The 20,665-nt window shown below is 38.9% G+C and overlaps 1 protein-coding gene across 8 annotated transcripts in view; it reads right to left on the bottom strand.

The window, feature by feature from the left end:
* MAST2 (microtubule associated serine/threonine kinase 2) overlaps window positions 1–20,665 on the bottom strand; it is a 187,842-nt gene that overhangs the window by 37,586 nt on the left and 129,591 nt on the right. For 7 of the 8 annotated variants that reach the window (XM_040072320.1, XM_040072322.1, XM_040072325.1 and 4 more), the window contains 5 exons: window positions 19,487–19,507; window positions 16,830–16,908; window positions 11,621–11,775; window positions 3,937–4,012; window positions 2,846–3,055 (listed from right to left, as the gene is read on the bottom strand). In XM_040072320.1, coding sequence (XP_039928254.1) covers window positions 2,846–3,055; window positions 3,937–4,012; window positions 11,621–11,775; window positions 16,830–16,908; window positions 19,487–19,507 — 541 coding nt within the window. The remainder of the gene's footprint in view (window positions 1–2,845; window positions 3,056–3,936; window positions 4,013–11,620; window positions 11,776–16,829; window positions 16,909–19,486; window positions 19,508–20,665) is intronic. The other variant, XM_040072321.1, reaches the window with a different exon arrangement.

A 20,665-nucleotide genomic window follows, 5' to 3' on the forward strand; every position in this document is an offset into this window, starting at 1 on the left:
CTACTTTGATGTGAAGTGCAGCATTCAAGTTCATGTTTTCCAAAATGAAGAAAATCTCTTAAATTCATTGTAACTTCATGATTATTTCAATGATGCGATAAGTTCTTCTGGCTAAAAGACCGTATTTCATGCTCCAAACAAGGGAAAAGATCTCATTTGCCATAGCTAATGAGATTTGTTGGCATGTTATTACAAAAGCCAGGATCTAAAAATCTTCCAAAAGCTTTCTGGTTTGGTGCATTTAAACAGCTAATTATTTGCATACCCAAACAGTCTGTTTTACATTTTTACTCAAACTACAGTATATTAAATCAAGTTTCCTTTTTATGGTTTGAAATGCTGTGCAAGTTTCGTTTGTTACCAGGTATCAGAATCCACACTTGAAAAAGAATTTTTAAGGGAGAGAGAACCCATTCTTTCACAGTAAAATTGTAAGAAAATATGTGGATATTTCTGCCACTTGCTGGCCTCGTTATTCACCAATAAAGCATCTTTCCAATCATTCAGTGTGTTATAAAAATACACCATAATACTCCGTAGCCTACTACACAGACCATACAACTCCCAAGTCGAACAGCTTTTTGAATTACCTTCTAATTGGTATTATTTATGTACCTATTATTTATGATATTTTACAACCTAAACAAAGGTCAAGATCCTGTCATCAAATTTGGAATAGTTTAAACTTGTCTACAAAATGCCCTGTGTTTCAGGTGAGCCCTCCAAAAGAAATAGCATCACCAATTTCTAGATATTTTGACTAAAATGTCCCGATTATTTCCTTGCAGAATGCAGTCTGAAGGGCAAAGCACAGACTGGGCAGGCAGAGGAAACAAGTCGCTTTTAAATATTAAAATCTAAAAGATAAGCTAAGGAATAGAAAATGCCATAGGATAGGAAAAAAAAACAAATAAGAAAGACGTGGAATGACGCCTTTGGCTTTCCTCCGACGTCTTTAATGTCTTTGTTCTCTTTCTTCCCAGCCTGTTCTGTCTCCCTTGCCTCTCCAAACTTTCCTTTTAATCACCTCTAGCCCACCTTACCTCCTAAAATAAATCAATGAAACTGAAGAGCTGACCCTTCTCTCGCCGCCGCTCTGCAGAAGATGTTAAAGGAGGAAGAGGGCAAAGAAAGCCCCGAGTGTCAATTTCTGAACAAGCTCAGGGATGACCACTGTATCTCCTCTATTCACAGTACAATGACACCTTTCCCAGTATTTCAGAGCAGTGCATAATGCCTGTAGGATCAAGGGGGGAGGGACATTTAAGAAGTGTATTTTGAGGATTTGTTCTGAGGGAAAGGGGAGAAAAGGAGAAAGCTGATTTATCTGACCCACACCTCCTCCAAGACCCCGATTAACCTCTTCAGGCCAGAAGACAGGACTGAAAATGCACATTGGAAGTGGCTAGCCCTAATTTATGGCTCTCAGTTCCTTACGGTGTAAGAAATCACTGTCCACACACAGAGGAGCTAAAGTCAGGGAGAGGGAGAATTTCAGGCTCCAAGGATCTGCTACCAGAAGCAGTAAAACACAGTGTAGTCCCCCTGTGTCCCTGAAATGTAAGGGATTTTGCTGAGCATACAAAGTCACTTTTAATGAAACCTTTCCAACTTCCAAACCATCACCCAAAGAGGCCTGATCCCTTATTTCACAGCTGACATGTGCAAATACCCTGCTTCCAGACTCTGGAGATACCAGGGGGATCCACAAGTGGTTACTGATATCCTATAGGCAGACAATCATATAGCCCCTCAAAAGATATTCCCTGCCTCTCTTGGTCTGCCAAAATTATATTCCCCATCCAAGCAAACACCACAGGTCCAAACATGACTCATTTTTCTCTCAAGTGTAACAAATACCAGAAAAATTACAGCCATACTTATATAAAAGGGGTAGCCAAAAAAATTAGCTGATACAAGGGAAGCTCGTGCAGCTTTCACAAAGCTTTTTAATACAACAATTGTATGTTAATATAGTGTTTTTACTCATCTGCCTTTTTTTAACGTCTGCAAAGAATGGCAAAGGGACATGCCAGTGGGTTTGGCAAACTGATCAATAAAGATAAAATAAAAAAAAAATCATAACAGAAAACAAAGTATTTCAGATGATTTGTTTCCAGGTGTCTCTGTGATATTTTCTATCTGAGGATGCAATCTTTATAAAACCCATTTTTTCAGCTCGCTGTATCTTTAAAGCAGAGGATTACGAAGATATTCCTAAACAGAGGTCTGGACCCAGCAACTGGCATAGCATAAATTCTAAGAGACGTTTGAAATTTAATATTGTTTTCATTTTAAAGGAAAAGAGCAATTTTTAATGAGTAGCTGAATCATACTGAGAATGCATTAAAATTACGCCCCCTTGTGTATTTTCATATGCTCTGAATGCCACAAAACATATCCAAGTAACTAAAAACCCACAACTGGATTAAGTTCAGCTCAAGAAAATCTTTTGTGGAAAATTTACAGCAACACTAATAACTATGGTGTTTTCTCTCCTTGAAGGCACTATTGTAATTAATAAATCATTCAGAGTCCTGAAGTTCATGAGAAAATATTTCAGTAATTTTGTTCATCTGAATAAACCTGATTTTCATAAATGGTGAAGACAGACTTCGACTTATTCATATTCACATTTAATTTCTGTACAAACAAAGTTCACAGGTGAAGTGATTTACTCAAATCCACCCAGACTAGATCAACCGGAGATTGGAACACCTCAGATCTCCTGACACCCCCCACCTGCTGCCCCTCCCCTCCACTGTCTCTCCCAAAAACAAAGCTCTGGCTTATTGGCTGAAGTTTCAATCAAAATAATATATTCTGCTTTCCAGAGGGCACTTACATCCTGGAGAAGTTTCTCTAAGTTTTCCTGCAGCTCATAAAAGTACCGAGAAGTAATAAGACCTTCACGTGATTTATCTAGGCAATCTCTGGCCAGTTCAATAACTTGATGATGAATGAAACTTAGGACCCCATCCGCTAATTGCAGCACGTTCTCTGGAGCATTCGAGGCAATAAACTCAGCCAGCCGTTCTTCCATCTGTGCCGTGGCCTAAAAGTGCAGAATAAAGAGAAATTACTCCTGAATTTTACTAAACCAGACCTTAAAGCATAAACAAGTAGGGTGCTAAAGTAACATTTGCAACACCAAATTGCAGGAGGCTTAAAAAATATTCCAAAATACAGTAGTGTTTTAGTGAGAATAAAGACAGCACATCAGAGGCAAAAGTTATGGTCACATGAGCAAACAACAAAATTTAATCAAAACACACTTTCTGAAAATGTAAATGACCGTAAAAACATCTCGGTCCTGAGGCTGTATCCCTCCCTGGGTCTCCAAAGTAAGGATGTAAGATGTGAGGCAGTTTTCAGAACTTTTAGACAAGACTGTGGAAGCTGAAAATCATTGCCCCAAGCAATAAACACATGGCATTTCTATCACTATAAGCCTTGATATCCTGTCTCCAGAGAAACATCTATTTTTGCTGGTGGTGGAACAGGAAGGAATGGCCATATCGGCAGCTGTGGGATACACGATCTTCTACACTCATTTCAATGAGATTTTAACTTTCAAATTGCTTCCACAGGTTTCAATATTCAGCTGTTTAAAAGGCCAAGGCATGGCCCTTCTTCTCACTCTTGTGAGAATTTCTCACGCCAAGAGAAGACATTGGAAATTTAGCAAATATTAAATACATGCAAAAAAAAAAAAATTCAGCCTTTTCCATTCTAATCTCTAGGCATATTAAATCTATTTCTTCTATTGCAGAATTAACATATGAAGATGAGGGGGCAGCTTCAAACCCTCAGCAAACTGCACTGCTTGGAAATGAGATGTAAGAGCTGGGCTCCTTCGCCAACCAGCACCACAAACTAATTCTGAGCTTGGACACAAGTTCACTGAATGCATATATTCAAAAAGTGATTCTTTACCTTTGGAAACCTTTCTTTGTACACATGATTCATCATTATTATTTCACTGTCAAAGGAAACTGGAGAGCGACCAGGGCTAGAGGAGAAAAGAAATCATGTTATCATTTACAGACATCACACCAAAACTTTTCAAAACTCGGTGCTGATCATAATCCTGCCACACTGACTGTAGCCCTTCCAAAGCTTTGAGTTCACCTCAGCAATGTGCAGGTGCTGAACTTCAGAGAAGACCCTGGCAAGCAATGGCAGTTGGCGGTCTCCTGGAGGGGAGACATTCCTGCTGACATCCCTGTCCCCACAGGCTCTGGCAGAAACCCCCCCAATTTCATTTCCAGTGAATGTAAACCCTTAGACAGAAGCTTGTAAAACCCCACTGCATTTATTGCAGATACATTTGCTATTCCCCTCCTTCTGTGACTGCCCTCCCTGGCAGCGGGAGCAGCCCTGCTCCCAAAGAAATCACAGTGAGCTCTGGAGTCTCCAGTGCCAGAAGGCAGCAGAGCAATAGGAAGTAAGGAAGTTGAGATGATCTGTTTTCCTTTGTCTGAGGAATACTGCATGAGCACTGTTATTCAGCAAAATCTTACATATAAAATAAATACCCCAGACAACAGGGACAGAGCACTTTTATGAAGGCTGCACTCCCTTGATGCACATTACACTGTGGATCCATATGCATCGATGCACAGGTTAGCAAGAAACTTTAAGGCACGCCAAAAAAACCAGGACACTAAATCTTGACAAGCTGCATTTGTATCACTGTCTGGGTGGTTTTTTTAAAGAACGGTTGCATCTCGTTTCATCACATCTGATGGTATGCAGGGCTCTGACTCACTCTGCCACCAAGGACAGCCGGATGAGGTAATGCAGATAATCCCCAGCTACAGAGCGCCTGCAGCAGCGCATTTCTCCAGCTACCTTGTTCCAACGTTCAAAACAAACAAGGGCTTCAATTATGATCACTGTCTTCATGGCTTCGTGATTTTAAGAGTAATAAATACTACTAAAAATACTCTATGTCAAAAGATACAATTTTATCTCAAATGCGTTCAAACATTTCAACTTTCTAGTGAAGGATGAAATGGATCTCTCTAAACCGAATAAATGCATTTTAAACTTGGAATGCATTACAGTTACTACCTTGCCGCTAACCTATTTGGAGCAAAAACATTCTTTTGGCAACATATATTAACAATTCAAAGAAAATTTAACTCATTGGCTCACAGACTGTAGCAGCACCACTCTTTTCATGCCTTGTACTGAAATTCCATGAATTACATCATGTCTTCTTTTTATTACTGTTTATCCCTTAGCTTGAGAAAATGCACTTCAGATTGAATCTGTCACTGAATCCTTATGCTGAAGAAGAAGAAAACTGATTTGGATGTTATGAATAGCAAGTAAAAAGACATTTTCATCAACTTCCCTTAGCTTGGTAGATAGCTATTTTTAATCAACGAGAATTTTCTTTAAAAAGATACTTACATTTATATTCATACGTAATGCATGACATAATTAAACATATGGGTAAAAACATTTAAATTGCAGAGTTACAAGCAAATTCCCCTGCACATTTAGCCTATCCTTACTCTCTTTTCTCTAAGACCAAACATGCTGACACAAACACAACACTTGTTTACTGGTACTTCATATGGAGCTGAAGGACTTGGTGAACACAGTTATTGAAGAATTTATTTTTCTCTGATGAAATTTTTCTCTGTGTGATCTAAGTGAGGTATAAATTACAAGTATATATAAGCCCTTTGATACTTACACAGAAATACTGAGGCACACACGTACTCCATTTTAACATTAAAATTTGCACATGCTTAAGTATTTGCTGTCTTAGGGCTACAATAAAACATGAGGGATTTTGCCTTTTGCTTTGAAGGCACTTTATTCATATGGACACAGGAAATTAAGAGCTATGCAGAAATCAGGCTACTTGAGCTGTCCTGCCAGCAGATGTAGCATTTCCTTAGGGAGAACCATGATAAGAGAATTTACTGTGTTTGCTTTTAATTTTTAAAATAAAAAAACGTTTTCATGAAACAATTTCTGTGCACACCCATTGGCAAGAAAGTGAGCATTTAAAATCCCTCAGCTTGGGCATTTGCAGTTTTGTCTCTCACCTCTGGCAGCTCATCAATGCCACTTTTTACCAGTTAAAACAACAGAGGATCCAAAAATCTCTCGATAAAACCTCAGATCAAGGGGCACATTATCATCCAAAATAAAATTTGCTCAATATACCAGGTCAAATTAAATGTCTGGCTGACTATAGAAAGACTGCAACATAATATACTGCATCATAATTTTTAATGTTGATCCTCAGCCTGGGAAACTAAGGAACTAATTAACTGGATACCTGACTAACTAACCAAAGGCTGCCTGCCAAGCACTGCTGGGCACTTTACAGCACCTCTGGGACACAACCAGGTGAAAAAGAAACAAGGACTGGGCAGATAACTGAATGCCATCGAGGGAGAACATAAGGAAATTTAGAAAAAAGATAAAAGGAGTTTAATACATTTTACTGGCATGACATCTTTTCAAATGCAAAAGCTTCACACATCTACCCAGCACCAAAAATTTCACAGACAGAACTAAACCGGTCTAACATTTCAAGCCTCACAAAGGAACAGATGATTTTCTGCAAAACAGAGGACACATGCTGTGCACGTGCATAACATTTTAAGGGAAAAGGCAGGCTCCTTCCCTTTTCTTGGTGCAGATAGGTAGGTCAAAGAAATTATTATTGTCAGTGAGTTTTTCATTTCAGCAGAGCAGACATTAGAAGAATAATATCTGTCCCCTTAAGCTTAACAGCAGAATGAAAAACTGCTCTCTCTTCCCCCTTCTTCACGCTCCCTCCACTTCATGAGACAATGTGGTGGTAGATTTTCAGGGATATCTATCTCCCACAAGATTTCTGTTGCCTTCAACCTGTCAAACCTCATGTGTCCTTATCTGATGCTTGAAAGTGAAAATAGCTTATAGACAGCTGTTTCGAGGAGCAACAACTTAAGTCTTACAAAATCTAGTTGAAGTGTGACTAAATAAAACTGAGATGTTTATGAGTAAGTAATTTTTCCTTCACTGTGATAGATGTTATTTATTAGGAAAAAGCAAAAAACCTAAAAGCACTGTATTTCTCTCTGTTTTCACCCTGTATATAAAGGTTTAATTAGGCTGTATTTATAGGACATGACCAAAGTCAGTTCTCATAGGAAAGTTAAAACTATAGGCTTTAATTTTCTGTCATTTCCAGACACACAAAATAAGGAATTTGAAAATCAGAGAGCTAATAAAGCTGGATAAAGTAGGCACTAAGATAAGCCTGCTGATGAAGGTGAGCCTTCCTCTTCTCCCAAGAAATAAACATTTAAATCTTTGAGGTAATGAAAATTACTTTAATACTAGAAGTCAGAAAACTCCCCCAGCAGCAGGGGCTTCAACTTCTTCTTTCTAATATTTCAGGGGTTTTATGCATGCCAGCAAAGACTGAGTCTGCTTTAGAAAGAAAGCAGAAAGCTGGAGTAATGAGAAGTGTAAAGAACAAATAAGAATACCCAGTTTTCTTCCTAACAGAAAACCACGAAAATGGTGAGTGAACCCAAACATTAATAAATTTAAAACCAATTCTTTGAAGAACCTTTTCAAGTCAAGTTCAAGGCACGCTGTCTTGAGAGAGGAAAAAAAGAGACCAACATTATCTGTAATGCAGTTAGAATGTGTTTTCAGAAGGAACAGATGCCTTGTGCTGTAGAATATGAAACTATTATCCTTCCCCAAATCCATGGGGGTGTGAATTCCCGCTCCACAGCCTGTGGTGGATGGCACTGTCTGAGAGCAGCGTGGAGGGATGAACCCACCACGATTACTCAAGTGGTTAAAGCTGCCTCTGAAGCGCACTGAGATGAGAGAGCCCCACAACCTGCAGGATGAAAGATAAAAATGGACTATACAGGCCGCTGGTTTTCACAACACCTACTCCTTCTTGGGCATTTTATCATCAGGAGTCTTTTTTGCTATTTTCCAGGAGTTTTGTCTGTATATTAATGGCAGGATCCAGCGTGCTAAAAGTCAGGCTGGGGGATTGCATTTAAAAAGCACTACCCAGCAAAGAGATGAAGAAGGATGATCTCATCTACTTCAACTATATAAAAATTCACTGCAACAATCTTCAAGCCCTTTTTACCTAGACAACATTAACCTGAAATACAAAAAGAGATCAAGAAAAATGGGCAGATTGGTGGGCTGAGTGACTACACAAAGGTAGCTCCTGAAAAAGTCATTATTAGTTAACTCTGCTTTTATCTCTGACATTCTCCACGCATTCCCACAAGTGAGCAACTGCTAAAGATGACAAGTAAGGAGAACTGGGAAAAGATGGAAGGCAGCATCTCTCTAACTTCAAAAGAGTAATGATGCCAAGTTTAGCACAAGTATTCAAAACTTTTCCAAGCATTTTACTCCAGAGAAAAGATCCTGTTCAGGTGAAGCCCAGGATTGATCTAAACAAAACAAATGTAGCCTAGGGATCTCTCTGATGGTCAGCAACTTGAAAGATTTGAAGGTTGCATTATTTAAATAAAAAAAGAGAGACCAATGGAGAGATGATATTTAGGAACTACTTCTGCAGGTTATAAAGAAATACTTTCTTCTACTGAAGACAGACTACAAGCACCCAAACAGGTGGGTCACATGGGACACAGTATGTCCTCTGACTGAGCACATGAATACTGATCTTTTTGAGACAGGTGAGAGAACAGGCTCCTGGATTTTGCAAGCAGCTTTATAAGGACATCACACCTTTGCATTCTAGTGGGAGTCTTGTATTCTCTCCTTGCCCCTGCACAGGAAAGCAGCCAGGAAAGAACCAGCACCGTTTCTTCAGGGTAGAAATTCTGGGCATTTCAAATAAAGCATGATTAAATAAAAGATGAGTATCTTCAATGCACACTGGCAGAACACTTGAAGCAAAGCAGAGGTGCTACCAACCTGTCAGTGTACCCTCCATGACTTCACACTTTGTTAGTTTCATCATCCAGTTTGATCATTTAGAGTGCTCTGTATTAATAGAACATTCCCAGCTAGGTACAAAAAAAGTTACAATTCTAGCCAAAGAAGTTAGTATATTTTTCCAAAAGTTACATCTAGGCAATATTCTATACCTAGGTGCATAAAAGAATCATATGACCCTTCTAAAAAAAAATCTTGGATTACAGAGACAAAAAAACAGTCCCAGGAGTTGACTGTGACATCTCAAAATGCCAGTTCCTCTGTCGAAAAGAGACGTAAGGCTGCAGTCATATAGGATGGAAAATGGATACACATTAACAATGACACTATCTTTTAAATTACAAAGCCATGGCTGCAAATTAAGGGGAAATGTCTGATGTATTTTGTACATCTGCTTTTCATTAAAGCTGATCAAACAAGACCACTGAATGAAAAAATACATTTTTAGGAAATTACTGCTTAATTTAATTTAATTTAATGTTGAAAAACAAAAGCCGTTCTCAGCTTTTAATTTTTAAGTAAGTGAAAATATCTTCTCACCAAGTGAGGTAATTCTGAAGTGTGGGCAAATAAATAAGCAAGCTTTGAGCAATGAACAGTGTCTGGTCTTCATGTATTTCAGTACTTGTTTGTTTACAGGTACAGGCTGCCCTCTGTCAAAGAGGGATTTTGCTCCTGCAAACATTGCTCCAGTTGGCTGGATTGACCTGTGCATTTTCCTTGGGGGTGCAAGGGCCAGCATGAATGCCTGGTAGTGGCAAGGGTGCTTTAGAGTCATGCAGCATCACAGTACTGGCAATAAGCAAAATGAAAACCAAATGAGGCATAGTGAGTTGAAAAAATTAAATTACTTCATTCTAAGCTTTGGAATACCAATGAGGCTGGACATTACCACACTAAAAACCAGTGAGAGAGCCAGAAAAGGTAGTCAAGAGAGGAAGAAGATTAACCAGCTGTATGACACACAGAATTAATCTCATCCCACCACAAATTATAAACCTACTCCATGATCAGTCTGATTCTAATTGGCTCACAGAGGCAAAATTCTCGGCAACCTGATAACCCTTATTAACAAGGAAGAAAATAAAATTGGGCTCTTCACGTGGTCGTGTATACCATTCTTGCACTAGGAAAAGTGTCTTCTACAACGGGATTACACCTGTGTCAAAGGACAATCATCACTTCAGCACGTGCTGTCTACAGGAGCTGCCTCGCCTCTGGGTAATGAATTAGTAGCCCTACAGTTACACTACTCAGCAGGGGTCAGCGTTAAGAGTGGCAGCACGAGCACTCAAGAGGGACTGCTGTTCCAAGGGACTCAGTACAAAATTTCTAATTAGTCTTTCACTACGTGGCACTGAGGAGGTGGCTGGCTAAGTGTGCCACTACCCACAGCACTCACCTGCTCCTGTAGATTACTGTGTAACTACCCTTAGCAGATCCATATGCAATTACCATGCAGCCTGCACTGAAGTTCAGAACATACAAATAATTACAAATAATTGTGAAAGGTCAGCTCTGCCATGACATGACATTCACCATGGGTTTTGTTGTTATCCTGGCCTGTTTCACTTCCTCCTTTTACAAATTCCCACTCAAGTCCTGAGCCGGGCACACTGATTCAGTAATTCCAGCTGGCAGAGTTTTTGAATATTGTCCATCAATTTAAAGGTGATATCCACCTCTGACATCCTCAGAGGAATGAAGACTTCACCTCCTCCAACCCTGCTTGTAAAAACTCTTTTCTTTCACAAGGCGTGTCTAGATTTCCCCTGGACTTTCACTCACTTGGTCCAGCACTAAAGCATAGCAAAACTTGAGGCTCTTGCCTCAAGAGCCTCATCTTTTGATGATACAAAACATCTGTGGATTTATTCCATATAACTGCTAGAGATCCACAAGAAAGATTGCCCAGAGAGTTTGTGGAATCTCTCCTTGGAGATACTCAAAAGCCATATGGACGTGATCCTGGGCAGCCTCCCTGAATAGGGCTTTGCACAGAATGACCTCCAGAGATCCTCTCCAACCTCAGCCATTCTGTAATTCTGTGAAAGATCAAAGTCTAGTTGCTTCTGGTATTGGTATGGAAATATCAACTACACAAGGAAATAACCCTGGATAGTCATCTTTGAACAAACAGTTCTCTGAAGCAACAGTAAAATTGTTCAACTATTAATGCAGCAGAAATGTTTTCAGCCCTATTACAAAATTGTGCTGGGGTGCAATTGCATTTAAGGTTTTGACTTTATCTACTCTGGTTCTCACATCACTTCAGAAGGACTGCCAGAAAAGCTATTAAAAGTGGTTATAACCACATCCTTATGATATTGTAGCAAAATTCTGAGAAGAAACTTGACTAAAGGAAATCTACATCCTATGCATTTAGTTTGAGACACTTGTGGATCATGTTTTCATAGAGATATTGTGAAAATACAAAAGCAGAGTGTACCAACCACTTTGCAATCCAAAAGCTCAGCACCAAATGTGAGAAAAAAAGTCCTTTGTGATCAGATGAGATGAGCTAAATGTTGATCAAAATAGTTTCAAAAACATGTAACAAAGCAACTACAAATGACTATTTTTAGATCTGAAAGCAAAGATGCAAATGCAATAAACGTGCCCAACATCTTAAAAATTCAACAAGCGATCCAAAGCTCACCTGAGACTGCGAGATCGAGGCCTCAAGGCTGGAGAATGACGCCCTTCCTCATCAGTGATGCTCTCAGTACTGAAATGCTTTGTCAGGAAATGAAGTTCATCTGCCGTGGGCTGAAAGGGCAGCTGGTGCAGCTTCTCCTGAGATGAGCATGATGACTGAGTACAGAAAAAAATACAGAAAAGAAATGCACTAAACGCATGCATAGGGGTCAGCTAATGAATGGAAGAGGAACGGATTCTGCCAGACACTGCGCACTCCAGTGGAAAAGAAAGCTATTTATCAGACCAGGTGCCTCTTTTTTGTTCTCATTAGGCTAAGCCAACACTTAGATTCAATGACAGAGCTGGTGAGATCAGCAAAACTTTGGGAGAGGGCTAGGGAACCACTGCATCTGATTGTGGGACCAGTACATCTGATCATGCAGACGATTTACTATCAGGAGACAGAAAGGAAGGCACGAGAGTACCAGCACTACTCAGGAAAGGTCAAGGAGGTTCCTGGAGTGGTGAGCAACTTTCTTTCCTTTTCCCTCATGTTCTCTTAGCTCAGGAGTTTCGCTGGCATGCAGAATGCTATGGAGCTGTGCAGACGTAAGAGTTTTCTGCTGGTGATTGGGTCTCACTGGAAATTGCTATTGTAAATGGTCAGGATTTTATTTCTCCTTTTCGTTACCCATGAGGCTTCTTCTCTAACCAGGGAAGCAATAATAAAGTATCTGACTTTGTTTTAAGACTAGCGAAGTTTCTCGTTAGTGAGTTAAACATCTCATTCTTCTGTAAATAAGTTGATGTATTTACATGACACATGTCCTGTGATAATAATAGACATGAAACTGTTTTAATTTGTGAACCTCATAAAACAGAGATTAAAAGTAATATTTGTGGGAAATGCTAACAACATCAAAGTTGGACATTCCAGTGGAAAAAGCTGAAGGTCGACTAACAAAGGTAATTTTTGTGTGTGATTCTTCAATGCCCCTTTCCATTTTAGAGAAGTAAGAAAATAAATTACGTAAGGACAAATTAAAACTTCTCATTAAAAACAAAAGGGAAAGCGACAAAAAAAAAGGTGCTGAATAATCAGAGTAGCACTGAACAACACCAGTGGGCCTTATTAAAAACATCACCCTGACCCAAGTTCCACAGCTCCTTATTATCTGATGAAATTAATTACATACACTGCTCCAGCAGAAAAACTTTTCCTTTTGCTACAACAACCGTCACTCAGACTGGAAGCACCAGATCCTAGTACCAGAAGTATTGACCAAAGTTTTAACTCACCTAGCACAGCAAAAGAAAGCATATCTGTCTCTTGCCATATAGCTAGATCATTTGGATTGGCATTTTCTGAGGGAAAAAAATCAATCAACCAACAAATCTGAGACAAACAAGTCAAATGGTTATTCCAAGTACTGTAAGCAACAGAAAATCAGGTGATATCAGAACTGATAAACCTAAAGATCCTATTTTAGATAAAAATTTAATTGCCTCCGGATCCACTCCCACTGCACTGCACAGAGGCATTTACAGAAAGAACCCCCTTGAAAGCCTTGGGATGTGCACAAACTCCCCAGGTGTGCCTGGAACTGGAAGCCACCACTTCCAATGTTTTCTTTCAGGCAGGTCTGTGTGGAGGGACCACATTGGGAAGTCACTTCCAGCCCAGTGTGCACACACTGATGTTTACTCAGGTGGTGTATCAGTTTACCCTGGTCTATTCCACACTGAAGCCAAGATAGAGAGTGAATATCTGCCCTTTTGCCCACAGCTGCTCTGCTGCTCGAACTGTTTATGCCAGATACAGTGACTACTGTCTCCCTTAAGTACAGAATTATACAAGTCCTGTTTTGATTTTCAGAGATTTCATTCATGCCTTTGTTTATGTCTCAAACAATACAAGGAGCAGGAAGAAGAACCTGCCTGTAAAAAAAATTCAAAGAAAAAGTTAGGTGGCAACTGAAATCCCATTCATGGAGATTAACACAGATCCTGCAGTGGAGCAGGAAGTACTAAAGGCACTCAAAAACCTGCATTAGCAGATACCCAAGTTCTGGCATTGCAAATTCATGTCTGATTCAAAACAAAATTAAGGAATCTTAGCACACAGTTACTTGAATTAGAAAAAAAAAATTATTTATAATCTAGAAAAATAATTTAAAATTTTATGTTTCCAAACAGTAAAATCACTGGGGAAGCAGCGCTAGTCAACACATGGAGAGCCCAGCAAAACCCTCCCCCCACTTCCTCTCCCTAAAAGCAATCAGATCACAAAGTTTAGAATTCCAGAGAATAATTAATGAAGGCCCTGAAGATAAAGACCATGGACTTTTCTCTGCCAAGGGCTTCTCTAGCAGTATTAAGGTGTACAACCTTTCAATAAAAAAATCATGAAAGCAAAGTGAAACACTTCTAAAGTATTGATTTTCAGGTAATCACATCACAGTACTCAATATTTGCAGGAGACTAATACAAATACCCCGCTGGTGTCTTAATTACAGATGCAGAATTAGCCAACTCTTCTCCAGTTAAAAAAAAAATCAATCTATATTATAGTTGCTTATAAACTAACTCTGAGTCTAGAAAATGAATAGCAGAATAACTGTTCAAAAATAATTGTATATTGGCCCATCTAACTGATTATTTTATGTTCACCTAACTTGAAAGGTCTTCTCCAGCTTTTTCAGTGTTGGTCTGATGATACATCTGGTCCTCATGATTTGTACAGAAAGGGTAAATGTGGTTTGGTTTTGATTGAAGCATCATCCCTCATTTGGATGCAAAAAATAAATCAGAATCTACAGGTTCTCACTGACTTTAGACTAGGTAAATGCCTTGGATTGTTCATGAGGTTGGTACAGAGGGTGATCTATGATCACAGAGATGAGGGCCAGCTCTTACTCTCAGACAAAAACTCAACCAGCAGAACACAGAACGGACTGTGCCCTTCTTGATATTTCATTTCCCACTGGCACTTACACCAGATCTACTGGCTTCCTTTATCTTGCTTGAGAAAGAAACATAATCCTGAGAACTGATCATATTAAATAGAAGCCCAAAGTTCTGTTAAATTTGCATCTGCAGCACTAATTCATTGTGTCCTTTTGACAAGCCGCTTCACTACCTCTTACTTCAGTTTCAAAGTCTACACAGGAATAACACTGCTTATCAACTTTAGAGGTGCTATTCAGATCAATTCAAATTAATTCTAATCTGTGAAATACTGAGATAATAGGATTGACTTAGAAATGTAATACCAGGTTACATAGCTCCAACAATTGCATCAGTGCTTACTAAACAGCCCATTTCAATGCCTTTCTACTACTGAACCAGCAAAAGGACTGGAGATGAGAAACTTGCTCACTTAGGAAAAAAAATAGAAGTCTTGGAATTACATGTTTCAGCCTATTTCCATGAAGCTGAATTCAGGTCTAACTACAACTATCACTTTATGCTTCTCATTACACTTCCCTGTTACTTACACTTTGAAAAATTACCATTTGAACTGATGCTTTCTATGTGACATGTCTATCTCAGATTTGTTGGATTGTTTGTTTTTTCATGGGAAAACATCAACCAAAATGATCTATCTATTTCTGGGACCATGACAAGAAGCAAATATGCTTCATTTCCCAGGCCAGAAAGCTGAGAACTTTCTAAAAGTAGCCTTGATGTCCCGATTTCAAAGCAAGAATTGATACTTCCAACAGATTTTTGGTGGTGTTACTTTTTCTCTCCCCGTGGGCATCCACCTTAAGTCTGGTCAAACTACACACTCTTGAAAAACTACAGTTTGGCCACCAAAGGTTTCATCCTTACAAGCTGTCACAGTGATTATCAATGACCAAGCTATTTGGATGTCATCCACATGGAAAGTAATTGTACTTGCTCCATGCTCCCATAGCTTGCTCCCACAAGAGGACTTAGACATAGATTATGCCCATAAAGATTTAACCTAAGACTATAAAGGGCAAAGCAGAGCCCCTTTTTAACAGCTGCCCTCGAGTGCTTGAATATGTAATAATGTGTGGCACTGAAACCAAGGACATCTTTTTCATTTACACCTTTCTGTGCTGCCCACATATCTGTATGCACATTGAAATCAAGTCACCTGCCTTCTAAGGAGACAAAAAACACCCCAAATTCAACAAGAAAACAACTGCCTTGAAGTTCAAAAGATAACAAATGGTAGAAATTGTGTGAACTAAAGTTTGCAAGAATATGTCTGAACAAATGAAGCTATAGAGATAAGATTAACATTGCAGAATCAAATCAAAAAACTCATAAATGTGTGTTTGAAAGGCAGTAGAAAGTTTATGGATGAACTTAGAACAGTTCACAAGGAAAACAACGATACCGAGTAAGATTTGCATAACGTGTAGTACTGAGTCCTAACTAAGGAAGGTGTTACAATTATTAGGAAAGTACTTTAAATAATTAATACAAAACCAGATGATCAGTATTATGGAAAGAGGCAGTGATTTGTTACCACACAGTTGAAGGCACCGTAAGACACATACAAAGGCATGTTACATTAAGTCAGTACTTTATAGTTCTAGTGTTTCTATGTTTGTCTTTGCAAGGTTCTCATGTGGACAACCACCACGCCTAGCTGACTTAAACTAAAGGGTAAGATTCATTTTAGGAAGCATGTTAGAGTTACAAGGGTTAATTGGTGCTGCCAGCTCAGTGGTATTGCTGACAGAACTCAATCAAACTGCAGCCAGCCCTTCTAATGATGGGTGGAAGAACTGAAAAGCTTCATTAGGAGGTTCAAATTATTGGAGGTCAATAACAGATGTGGCTTATCAGTTTTTCTAGCCTAGTAGCAGAGGTTTTCAGACTAAGTACTTGAAAGAAGACAACAATTTCATTTCCCAGTTACAAAAAGCTGAGAGGTGGAAGGTATTTGTGCACTATCTCTGAGTCCTGCCACTTGGGAGACTTTGTGCCTCTCAAATCATCACTTAAGCCAAGGGCTGCACTGGGATTTCACCAATGCTAAAGGCAAAGTGCAAGATGACAGGAGCTGGGAAATGGAGGAAAAAAGCAGCAGAACCAATAAGTAAAATAATTTTTAAAATAATTAGTATATTAAATAATGTTAGCAAAACAATGAAGAAAGATCCAGTATTTTAGTAGAGACTCAGAAGCTGATTTGTTAGGGTGTATTTGTACAAACTGAATTGCTTGGAAAAGTCTGTGTCACTTACTGAAACTGTTGAACTGGGAGTGTTTGTTCCATATCCAGACGAAGGAAGGGAGGCCAAGGACCAGCGGCGTCCATCAGTTCTGGGGGAAAGACATCAGGGAAATTACAGTCAGGAACATAGTGAGGCTAATTCTTGAGAGAAATAAGCAGATTTCACCTCCATACCTCCTAATCTCACATTTTAATTAATGTCTTGAGTTACTCAGATAAATCAGGTATCCTGCTTTCAATCACACTTGTGGAAAAGCAATTGAGTAAGTTTTAAAAGCAAAACTAGGTGTCCTCAGAAAAGCCAAAGCAAAGGGGCACCAGAATCCTGCACTAAGTAGATGCTTTGTACTAGTACAAAACTTGAAGTTTCTAAAACAGCTCCTTGCAAACTAATAAAAATAGCTCCTTGCAAACTTCTTTGAAAAAGACACTCATGCTTAACATACTTATGTAACTCATTGTCTTCCAAATGACGATTCAGACTGAGGACAAAAAATCACATTAGATCAAGAATCAACTGAAAGCAGATTAATTTGTTTACCCACTCAGAGGGCATTCTGTGCAGCACATTGCCTGGAACGGCTGGAAATTTAAACCCACTACAGCAGATAGGAACAGAGCCGAGGGGCTCACTCCAAATGCATACATAAATCACAGAAACCTCACCTAGGGTCCTTTCTCCTCCAGTCACTGTAACATTAGTAGCTATTTCCCTATTGTAGCCAAATATAAACATGTCCCCCAGCGAAAACATCCAAAACATTGTGGAGGTACTGCAGAAAGGTCTTGTTTTGCCAGTGTCAAAACTGAAGAACTGAGGAACTACACCAAAGCTTTGAGAAGAATCAGTGCTGCCCCTCCTGAAACCCCCTTCTTCCCCCAAACCTCAGTGAGGTTTGAAATCTCAGTGAGGATGGAAACTGAACTACATTCAGCTCAGTCTCACAGCAGTTCTGTCTCTTATCTATTTTCCCACATTTTGTGTCCTTAAAATGGACAACCATGTCCTGTTGTACAATGGGATGGATGTTAAAAATCTCTTTCTCATGTCAGTTTCCATTTGCTTGGGTTTTTTCTTGCAGCAGATTATCAGTAACTGGTCATAACATGAAGCTGAATTCGAACAGTTCTAACTCACTTTGGAGAGATATGGGAGGGTTTTGGTACACACAGATACAGTGCATTTATGCAAGTGCATTATAAAATAGGGTACTTGGTACAGGTCTGAAAGAGTGATTATAAAAAACCTCAGCTGTTATCTATTATCAGAGTAATATCTCTGATCCCATTGTCCATATGCATGAAGCCTCATCTCCAGAAAAAGGTTCAGTGCCCACCAAGACAAAAACCCCTGTTTACAGTTTTTTCAGCTCTAATTCCTTTTATTTTCAGGCACTGATACACACCACTCTTTGCCATCTATCTCAGAATGACAGGGAAATAAACTCGCTGTTCCACATCACTGAAAGAATATTTTGTCAACAGAGTTTTCAAAAGACTCATGCTTCATGCATTAAAAAAATAATAAGCCTGTAATGCAGATTTTTATTGCATGCCTGTGTTACAGCTAAACCCCATTTAGCCACAGGTGATATTTTCTCTGGCAAGATAATTAAATGTAAAAGAACAACCTCAAAATAATTTCAAGTGAAATGGAATTTCTTTCTTAACCCTGAAAAACAACAACTACCTGCATTACAAAGTTGTTGCATGCTGTGGTAAGGGATTGAACACAAACTTCAATAATCTTCATTGAGTTTCTTGTAACATACAGGGGCACTGGGGAAATATTTAGGTCAATGATTCAACCTCACTTTGGATCCTCAGTCCTAAAGCAAAACACTCTGTTGCTTGCTGTACAAGTTACTAATTTCTTGCAAAAGAAAAGCTTGATTTTTTTAATATCTATATTTTTTTAACTGAATGACCTAAACGGTAATTGAAATAACTTCAGAATTTTCATTTTGACCAAGTTAACAGAAAATATATTTCTCAATTAGAAAATTCCAGCACACCCCTTCATGCTTAGGCTGCTTTCTGCTGATGCAATCCAGGCAAGCAATGTGCTAAGGAGTCAGGACAAACATATCAGCTCCACTCTAGCAGAAAGAAGTGGGAAAAGAGTGAAAAATCTTCCAAATCAAGGAAGAGGAAAATACTTTTAAAGCAAATTCCTCCTGCGTTTATGCAAAGCATTTCAAAGTACTTCAGTGTTTTCTTAACAAGCATATTTTTAGAGAGACAACATGCAATATGACTTCAGGATAAGACACTTGGAATGAAATCTTTAGGGTTTTTATTTATTATAGATGCCTTGCTAGCTCAACAAAGACATGCAAACAAACAATTTTGCCTCTAAAATGACATTTTAATTAGTTAATTATGGAGGTGTTTTTGTGTTTTTATGGCAGCTAAATGCTGTTTCATGAAGAAGCAGATCAATTTCAAACAAGGAGTTAGAAAAACAACACATCTTCTCCAGAGCTCTACTTGTTTATCATTTTAAGCCAAAATGTAAAGATTTTCTGTTTCTATTACAAAGACTAGAAGCTGAATGCCTAAATGGGGTTGTTACAGCATGAACTTGTTAGGGACACGCGCTCAGCTGCACAGAAGCACAGTTCACACACACATACAAACAAACAGCAGCAATGGGATACACGTTACCTGTCTGCTCTGTGTCCGTGGCTGTGTGGAAAAAATTGTACAATAATTATGAGAGAGGGAGAAGTAAATGATGCAAGTGATTTCTGAAAAAAAACCAAACCCTTCACCTTCTGTTACTGGTATTCCTCCAAGATCAGTTTTAGTATGAGCAGAATTAACAATGCATTTCCTAATTCTAACAGGAAGATTCCTGCCTGTGCTGTGGCTATGACACAATCACTGAAAGGGTTTCTAACAAGGGATTTATAGTTAATCACAAGCCAGACTAAGGACAATCTTGCAGTAAATTGTAGTAGCTTTACAATAACACAAGCTTTCCAAACAAGTTTCCTATCCCATCTCAAGAAAGAACTCATCACAGGACTATAATGAAAGAATGGAAATTACAAATTATGTCCAAACGGGATAATAAATGAAGAAATTACACCACTAATAAAAGGCAGACAATCAGCAACAAGTAATTCCTGTGATGGCAATGGCAGGCAATCAGGCAAGGGCCATCTCTTAGCCCCACGCAATATCAATGAAAAGGGTATCGTGAAATATCCATTTCTCTGGCACCACACTTGTAATTCCTTAATTCCATCCTATAGAAGTTATTCTGATACCAGTATGGGGTAATCTAGTATGTATCTGTTGTTACTGCTGGCACAGCACAGCTATTCAGGCTGTAATGCAAGCAGAAAATAGAAACAGGTTTCTAAAACAAGCAGTGCTTAAGTGTTCTCTTCCCTGGCAGAGAAAGCATAGAGAGGAACATCCACACTATAAAATGAACCACTGTACTCAATAGGACAGGCTTAACCCTTATTCACCTAATTCTCTAAAAATTAGATTTAAAAAGTGGAAAAGTATGAAAGGGCACTCTTTGGAGTTTTATTATTAAAACATTTCTTTGCTGTATGAACTTTTAGAAAGCCATATTGAAGGATCAAGTTGAAATATAATGCTGAAAAATTACATTAAGTTTTGACAATAACTTCTGGTACTCTTGCAACTTTTCTACCGTTTTCCAGGATCCAGAAATCCTGTGAAATACTTCAGATACTTTGAAAACTGGTAAAAGTTCAGTCAATTTCAAAAAGAATTCAAGGACACCAGGTCCTCTAGCAAATCACCTCAATGGAGAAATGCTCCAGGATTTTCCTGCCATTCAGGTAGAGTGTACCTTATTCCATC

The sequence above is a fragment of the Hirundo rustica genome, chromosome 9 (genome assembly GCF_015227805.2).
Source record: "Hirundo rustica isolate bHirRus1 chromosome 9, bHirRus1.pri.v3, whole genome shotgun sequence".
Lineage (NCBI taxonomy): Eukaryota > Metazoa > Chordata > Aves > Passeriformes > Hirundinidae > Hirundo > Hirundo rustica.